A 9,276-nucleotide genomic window follows, 5' to 3' on the forward strand; every position below is an offset into this window, starting at 1 on the left:
GAACCCAAATGACTTCAAAATTTTTATGTTACCCACTCATGAGTTAATTAAAACATCAGAGGAGAAAATGTGATTTTTTCGAAAATTATTTAATTTATAATTATTTTAATGCAAAAATATTGATTTTTGATGAAAATTCAATAACTTAACCAAAACAAAACCTCTGTTCTTAAGAAAAATGCTGGAGGTTCACCTAGGTCAGAGGACCACTTCGAGCAATTTTCATGATTTTTATAGGTTTAATTTAATTATTAGAATTATTTGTTTGTTTTGAGTGTTAATTAAATATAAAATATTATTTAAGTAAAAAATTAAGTTTTATATTTTTCTTAAATCTCTCTAAGGTCGGGAACCCAGAGAAACAAATTTCATATATTTGTGGTTTATATTTTAATTTTTAAAATTATTTTAGTGGAAAAATTAAAGAAAATTCATTTTAAGCCTTTAAAAATTAATATCTTGACTTAAAATTAGAAGAATTATTTTAATGGGTCCAAAGTGATCAGGAAGTCAAATGTGACATTTTGGTGTGTTTTTAAGATCTTATAATATTTATGATTTTTAATTATTTAAATATTTTAAATGACTTAAAAATAAAATATTTATTTTAATTCAACTTTTATTTTTCTTAGGTTCCTCTTGTAATAATAATTTGATGATTTTTTGAATTGTATTTTAATTATTTTAATTATTTTAGTGTCAAAATTGCAATTTCACTTAGTTAATCTATTTTAGTGGTTTAATTAATTTCAATTGACTTGAAATTTTTATGGTGAGTTCATCTGATATTAAATTACAATGTAGAGTAGTTTTTGTGCCATTTACTTTTATATTTTGTCAAATTTAATTATATTTCATTTTTAGGGTTTAATGACAATTAGGGTTATCTTTAACGGGTCAAACAAAGTTTATATTTTTCATAGGGTCCTTTGACCACAATTAATCTATCAAAACAAGTTTTATATTTTTCTAATGAATATTCTAATTTTTATAATTATTTTACCAAAATAGACATTACATGCTTGAAAAATAGAGATCTCTGCTTAGAGACCTCCCCTGGCCTTGGAAAAATCAGCGAAGATCCCTCATGACAGAGAGATCTGAAGCCCCAAAAATCAAGTCATGGTGAAATGTCAATGCAAACGGAGAATCCAAATAAGGAATACACTATTTTATTAATTAAAAAATACACATGCATCAAACAGGCATAAAACCAGTTCCATATTATTCTTTTCTGTTCATTGATCATGAGGGTATTTTTTTTTATTTTTATGATTTTTCTATGAAAGATATGATATTTTGAAGTTCTGGTCATTAAATAAATCAGAAAATCCTGATTTATTTTCTTATCCAGCTCAACACCAACACCAGCGCATCCTAGGCAGCCTCGAACCGCGCATGCGTTCGCTTCTGGTTGGGCGCCGCCAGCTAAGACAGCCTGCTGTACACGCACCGAGACTTCATCCAATGCAGTCTCCGTCGTCCGTCCGATACACACGCGATTTGATGACTCTTCATCATCGTCTCCAAGTTCCCCAACCCGTGACCGTCCACATTCTAACCTTAATATCTCGCTCGATACTCAACCAAATCTCTTTGGGTTTGTTTCCATAGACGCGTCTAGACTAGGGGAACACATCCATGCGGTTAATCAAGTCCTAAATCGGGTTTATGAACATGAAGAATTAAAATAGGCTTGGTTTGAGGAGAAAACTCAATACAATCGATTGGATGCATTCAAAAGCTTGAGTTGAGTCCAGAGAGCTTTTAGATGAAGCCTTGGACCGTGGTGAATTGCCTAGGTACAATTTGGACCAAAGCCGATTTGAGGTGTTGATCAAAGTCTATGTTAGGGTGGTCTGATGATGGGGCCTTTGTGAGCGATCTTCTTCTTTCACTCAGGGGATGGTGTGGGTGCAATTAATTTAACTTTGGTGCACTGTGGAGCTGTGATGAAGTATGTCCTAGTTTCGGCCTGATTTTGAGCTCCAAAATTGAACTCAGGCAGTGGGTTTGAGGGCTGATGAGTGGCTAAGGATGATGGGATTGTTCTTAGGAAGCCTTAAAGGAGCTCTAGTGAAATTTTGACAGAGTTTGGTTAAGGTTTTGGTTGGTCTCCCCTCTGGCCGTAGAGTAGTGGGGTTTAAATAGAGGGGCTTGGATGCTGCAATTGGGCTAACCAGTTGGTGGCTCTGGTTGCTCAGGTGGAGGGAAGTAAGGGGCAAAAATCCAATTGGAGTGAGTCAGCTTGGTTGGGTGTAATTTTGAGTTTAACTCCTTGCTCCTCCTTGGCCATGGTGTTTTCCGGTAGCCAAGGTGGCTGGCCGGTCAGGGTCAGGTCACCATTTGGTCAGCGGGATCAGGGCTTGGTTTTGGTGAAGTCAATTGGGATTGGCCATGTGTAAAAATCTTGGATTAAAGAGGAATGGCGTGAACCTATTTTTAGGTCAATTTGGGTCAAAGCATGGATTTAGGTTGGGCTCACCCACCAAGGTTGGTTTGGGCTGAGTTTGGGCTGAAGAGGAGATCATTTGGCTCAGCTTAATTAGTGAGGAGAGGTCCCTCTCCAAAGGATTTGGCTAAGCATGGGTTATAGTGTGTCATCTTAAGGGAGCTTGAATGTGGCTCCTTATTTTGCCATTAATAGCTTGGTGAGGTGGCAAAGACTCATATGGCTCACCTATGGCTTGGGGATGACTTCATGACTTGTCATTTTCTTTCGTTTTTTCTTGCCTTATCATCATCATGCATTCCTTCCATTATCTTTTTCTCTTTGCCCTTTACAATAGAGGAGGCTCGAATTAAAAGCCTTGCCACTGCTGGAGTTGGCTTGAAGCCGACTTTGGTGCTTCTCCATCCTCACAAAAAGCCAGTCGACAACAAAGAGTGCATGGTTCATCGCTCAGTCGCCCCTGTGGAGTTCCATGAGGGAACAACAGAAAGGAGTGAGGTGTTCCCGAGGACTCTACCTCGCCATTTGGATGAAGTAGAGGCTTCCTTACGCCAGTGGCTGGATGCACAAGCTAGCCTTGAAGAAGTGCAGGCAAAGGTGACAGCCCTCTTCTTGAAAATGTCTGAGATTCAAGAGGAGGCATTTGTGTAGAGGTCCTACACTGAGACCGATTAAGCGAACCAGTTCAATCTTTTTTGGGCAAATTTTTTATATGCGTCTGCTTAGGAAGGTACTTGCTCCGTCTGAGGCGACCTAGGACCAGTTTGTAAGGTTCGTTTTGTCGGATTAGTTCGAATGTAACTTTTATTTTTGAAATAAAAAATTTTTGTTTTATTTTCTTTTTGCTTTTATTTGTCTTATCGTGATGTTTTTCATCTAAATTGATGCGCGACGATTCATCTTTCATAATATCCCTATAAATAGATGTTGAGAGCCTGCGTGCTTCGTCATTTTACTTGTTTTCTTTCGCTCGATTTTCACAGTTTGCTCGGTTTCCTATTCACTCATTTTTCTAATTGCCAAATGCTGTGGAGGCACCATCGATCATCTTTTTTCCAAGATGAGGGGCGTGGTGTGTTCCTCGACCGTTGGGGCTGGCTATCCGTATCGATGGAGTGTTTCTCACCTCAAGTCAAAGCCCCTCTTAAGAGGATGGGGACGGGATTTCTCGGTTATGGAATTTGCTGCTGCATGAACTCCTCTGTGTACTACATGTTAGGAGCCTCTCTGTGGTAGGATTCTCTTTGATGAAACTCCTTTTCTTGTTGATGGGTGATCTACGCTCAACGCACCTTTAAGGATGTTGAATCCGGATTTATCATGTAAATCACACCCAAGGGATAGAGCGTTGGGAACTTGGAGGGAGAAACAAAGAGAGGGAAAGAGGGAGGGAAAAACAAAGAGAGGGAAAGAGAGGAGGGGGAGAGTGCACAGGGAATTGGCCCTCAGGGCCAAAACGGGGTATTCCCGAGCTCTTTATCTCCTTCTTATTCATCAAATGGTTAGGTACATAGAGGGACCCAAAGGTCCCATAACATGGAAGGTACCTATTTATAGAGAATAGAAGAACGAAAGATAATAAATGAAATGATTACCCCTACTTTACAAGGGGTTGTACAAGACATTTTGGTCTTTCACAGTTTTGGACCTGCTGCTCGACAGGCCCTCGAGCCGGTTGGGTGAGCTGGCTTCGGTTGATTTTTGCCCGAACAGTCAGCCGAAGCTTGAATCAGGACGTCTGTCTGTCCTTTGATCGTGATAGCCAATCGGCTCTTGGATTGGTCGTCAACTTGTTTGATTGCCGGTTTTTGGTAATCTCTAATGGATCTTCGAGGGAGGTTGGTTGTAAGAGTTTGACCTGTATCCGGTCGGTCCCTTTCAAGAGGATTGGTGTGGATGCCTGTCCCTTGTTGGCCTGAGTGGACTTTTTTCGTCTAACCTTCGGTCAGCTAACTATCGGCCAGCTGGTGGTTTTTGGCTGGCCGGATTCACGAGGACTCATAGCTTTTCGTTTGAGGGATCTTCGTTATCTCTCTTAATCTTTTGACCATTAGATTGTCTTGAGATTCATTCAGATCATTTTTGGGTGTGCAGTTTTTATTGTTGTTCTCTCCCTCCTCATCAGCTAGAATGTTTTTTATCGCGTCATAATATGAACTTTACCATCGTTTCTGGATACCCAATTAATATATGATTCACTGTTTTCATATATTATTAAATAAATAGAAAGGTCATTGAACAACAGAGCATAATATACAGTGGGATACAAATATTGCATCTACACTTGATCTTCATCCATATGCTGGAATGACAATGATGTTTCCAAAATGCAATTAATGTAGCAATTTTATTGTTATAACTTGAATCCTTCTTTCAGGGTGCTGGATAATTTGAAAGACTATGCTGTTCGAGCCCTCGTCAATGCTGTCGATCACCTAGGAACTGTTGCTTACAAGTTGACAGATCTTTATGATCAACAAACAACAGACCTGTCAGCTGTGGATCTCAAGATATCATGTCTGAATCAGGTGAGTTATTTTAGATGGCTCAATGTGTCACCTCAAAGACTACACTGTGGTTGACTGATTGTTTTTAATGAGAAAAAGTGTCAAAAATACTCCCTCGACTCTTTACAAGGGTGCATTTTTGTCTGAGCTTATAAAATGTCAATTTTGTTTTCAGACTCTTTTAATATGACCTGAAATAGTCTCCACGAAGGACTATTTCAGCCCCAATTTAAAACTTTTATGGACTAGTTTGGCACTTTTATAACTTTGGGACTAAAATAGCCTTATGTAAATGGTCAAGGGACTTTTTTGACAACTCATTTTTAATCATACAGTGCATGCTTACATGCCAAAGCTATATGGAAAAAGAAGGCCTTAGGGAGCAGCAGTTATCAGGGAGAGCTCCAAGGCATCACAAACATTACATTTTACCGAGTATATCAATTAACTAATTGGTTCTTTTTCTTAAGATATTTTTGGGTAGAGTTTACTATTTATGTGGATATCTATGCTATAGGTTTTGTTGGCCAAAAAATGCAAAATATTCAACTTGATGCTGGACAAATGCACACTCAAGCGAAACCACGGCCTCATCTTCCAGGTCATATGAGTTTGTTTTTCTTTTTAATATGGGATATGTAGGGCTGCAAATAAACCGAGCCGAGCCGTGCCGAGCCGAGCCGAGCAATTTCCCGTTCAAGCTCGTTCATTATGAACTTCTTTGAGATCGACCTTTTAGATAATGTTCGAGCTTGAGCTCGTTTATATATTATTTGTTCGAGCTTGACTAAAGCTTGATTCAAGCTCAATTCATATACGGGATTATCAATCATATAAATGAGCATACCGTTTAACAAAATAAACGAAACCTAGCGTTACTTGAGTTTTATATGAGCAGTTTGTTGGAAAAAATAAATGAACCATATCTTCGTTGAGCATAAAAATAAACATTTAAATAATATCGATCCGTGATCAAGCTTATTCATAAGCTTTAAATAATATTGTTTATTAACATAAATGAATCAAACAATAAATTTTTCAAGCTTATTCATTTAGTAATCAAGTACTTATAAAATTGTTAATGCTCGTTTGATTAACCAAGCAATCAATAATGAGCTTTAATCGAGCCAAGCCACAAGTCACTTATCGAACACCCATTCATTTTCAGCCGTAGTGATATGATTCGTTAATTATCTTATTATTCTCAACGGGCTTGAATTATTGTCTAACTAATATTCTGATGAATCGATACTAGGCACTCCTGCTTCAAAAACACTCTCCTGGCATCTTTCCTCAGAAAATTATCCATCATCGAATGGAGTACCTAACGCATCAGAAGAGTAAGTTTCATAATTTTTTTTTTCTTTTTGCTCCACTAATGTCGAGTCCGTATAATTAACGGTATATTTTGTTTTTCTCAGCACTCCAGTTTCTAAATCTTTTAAAATGCCGACCAAGGCCTTTCGTCTACTGGGTACTTCACAAGTCCATCATTCTTTTCTTTGTGTTTATTATGCGTATAATAACCATTTCAAGGTTAAAATTTTTTTGATGTTAGTTTTTAGTGACGCAAATGATTCTTTGTTTTCTGTAAATTTCTATATATTGTAGAAGCTGAAGTGGCGGTGACACCAATGCCTTTGTCAAGACAATTTCGATCTACATCAGAGGCTGTACCAGTAAATTCATTTGGAATGAGGGTATGATTGAGTTGCTCATCCTTTTTTTTTGTCTGTGTTTATTTTGTGCCGTTTGTTTCATGTTTTATCATACTACTGTCACACATGTTTATCCTCTACTCTTGCTATTTTTAGGAAATTTTTGTGGTAGGAAATTACTTTTTTTCAACTAATTCTGCTAAAAATGCGTTAGTTATAAGGCAATTATTGTCTGTTTTTTAAATGTTCATAAATTTATAATACTAATAATAATTTTCAAAAAGTCACTTTCCTTGTAACAATGCTACAAGTATTTTTACAAACAACTGAAGTTACCTCAAACGACTTGAGACTTATACCATGTTTTTGCATTTTTTTTATCTTGACCGGGTGCCTTGTATATCCTTCTCAAATGCTCTATTTATTTACTTAACGTTGCTTGCTTATTTTTATAAAAAAAAGTTGATCCTATTCAGTATTTTTAGTATACAAAAAAAATTATTGTAGTGGCTAATAAACATGAGTAATGATAAATTCTTTGCCATTTTTTTTTGACAAATTTGATATCTTTATGCGTACCCTGTTTTGGGGTGTGGCTGGGAAGGTGAAGCATTGTCCCCATACTTCATATTTTTCTCAATGCTGCCAGAAACTTAAGATATTGCCTATCACAATGCTCAGCAAATTCAGCTCGGACTCGCTTCGCATTCAAAACCTAGCAAATTTGACATTCATAATCCATTTTTTGTTTCTTAAAGAAAGTCCTTGATGCTGACTATGCACGTAACTCTCCATTTAGAGGGTGATGTAGTGTAAACGAGCCTAGCTGAGCTCGGCTTGTCTATCGAATTGCAAACTCAAGCTTGAGTTCGAGTTGAGCATTAATGCGAGCTCGATCTCGGCTTGCAATGATGACATCAGGCTTAAGAGATCTAGCCAAAAATTAATTTATCATGGGAGATCGTCGGAGAAGGCACGATAGCCGGAGAAGAAGTGTCATGGTAAAAAGGCTTGGACGTGACGAGCCGAGCCTAATTAAGGGTCTGTTTGGCGCAGCTGCAGCTTCTCAGCTTTTCAGCTGCAGCTGCGCTGCCCCAGGGAGCCGCGGGCAGCTGCGGGGAAGCTGGTTGTCTGTTTGGTGCAGCTGCGTTAAACCAGCTGTCAGGCAGCTGTTTATGAAAAAAAGACAATAGTACCCTTGTTTTGTAAAATTGTTTAAAATAATAGTATAACAACCATCTGTTTATGAATAAGAACTTTGTATTTACATATCTAACACATAAACTGAAAAAAAAAGATCCATATGCAACACAATCTTATGTATTTACATATCTAACACATAAATTTTGAAGTTTTATGAATATTTACATAGCTCCCAAAGATACAGCACATCAGCAACAGATAAATAATTCCTTGGGCAGCAATAAGAAGCATGTCCTGTCGAATTAGAATTATGAATTTATGGAACTTATGGAACTTTATTCAACATCAGAGTTATGGCAAAAGCAACCTTTTCTCCACTAACCGCAAAGAGACTCTTCCTAAATCGCAAACAAAAATCTGATGATGGCCATTGTTCATCCTAAGAACAGATTAGAATCCATATTTTCTTTTTTATTTTAATCCATGGGAAGCCTTTTGTCGACTTCGATTAAATCTATCTAACACAAGTTAAGAAACATTATTTGTGTATATAAAAGTTATGAAGGAAACGGCATGCCAAAACAGGCCATAACTATGCCAAAATAAAACAAACGGCATGCCTTAAGAGTTGAAAGGGATGCCTAAAGACATATATGGAAAAGTTATGAAGGAATTGTACAATCAGAAGCTCATATTCATTTTAAGTTTAATCAAGCAGCAAATCCAATATCAATTCCCTACAACTGTCTCATGGAATAAGAAGTTAACCTCAAACACAGGATATTAAGTACTAAACATTAAGTGTGAAATATGTGAGATATGTGAGATAAATATGTAAATACATATTTCATACAGGATATTAGTACAAAATGCATTCAACAATTTTTTTCTTCCCATAAACTACAAAACGAACTTCTCAGATATTGCCAACCAATGAGTTCTGAAAGCTGCCTCTCAACTGCCATCTACAATTTTCAACAGAAAGGTGGAGTCCGCAAAGCAACAGGAAATGCAATGTATTTCAAGCTGCTTCATGTCAATGCAAGAAAATATAACAAAAAAAAAAATTACAATCTGGAGGATGTACATACAAACTACTCAATTTTTATGTATTTACATAACTAACACCAACACTTCAATTTTTTATGTGATACGAAAGATTTGGGTGGAAAATTTCAAGTGCAACATAACTACATGATGATAAATCAAACAAACCCATATGTTGGGTAGAATTTTGAAATCCATGAACACCAACAAATGCAAGAAAATCCATGAACACCAACAAATGCATCAAATTGGGATAATATTATAATCCTTCACACAAGAAACTTCAAATAGCTTTACAGAGACATGTTAAGAAAATTAACAATGGAGCAGCATTTAGAACATGGAAGGGAAATTACCAAGGTAACTACTCAACGCTTCCTAGGGAAAAAAAAAAAATCATCATGAAGTATGTAAAGAAAACAGAATAAGATTCTATAAGTGTAAGCATACTTCAATTTCACCACTTCAA

The 9,276-nt window shown here is 36.9% G+C and overlaps 1 protein-coding gene across 1 annotated transcript in view; it reads left to right on the forward strand.

Annotated features, from left to right (window-relative positions):
• LOC110035632 (protein ABIL1) overlaps positions 1–9,276 on the forward strand; it is a 63,100-nt gene that overhangs the window by 38,134 nt on the left and 15,690 nt on the right. Inside the window, exons 3-8 of the mRNA XM_020739893.1 lie at positions 4,830–4,980; positions 5,295–5,394; positions 5,477–5,560; positions 6,215–6,299; positions 6,381–6,433; positions 6,571–6,659. Coding sequence (XP_020595552.1) covers positions 4,830–4,980; positions 5,295–5,394; positions 5,477–5,560; positions 6,215–6,299; positions 6,381–6,433; positions 6,571–6,659 — 562 coding nt within the window. The remainder of the gene's footprint in view (positions 1–4,829; positions 4,981–5,294; positions 5,395–5,476; positions 5,561–6,214; positions 6,300–6,380; positions 6,434–6,570; positions 6,660–9,276) is intronic.

This window comes from Phalaenopsis equestris, unplaced genomic scaffold (genome assembly GCF_001263595.1).
Source record: "Phalaenopsis equestris unplaced genomic scaffold, ASM126359v1 Scaffold198653, whole genome shotgun sequence".
NCBI classification, from domain to species: Eukaryota; Viridiplantae; Streptophyta; class Magnoliopsida; order Asparagales; family Orchidaceae; genus Phalaenopsis; species Phalaenopsis equestris.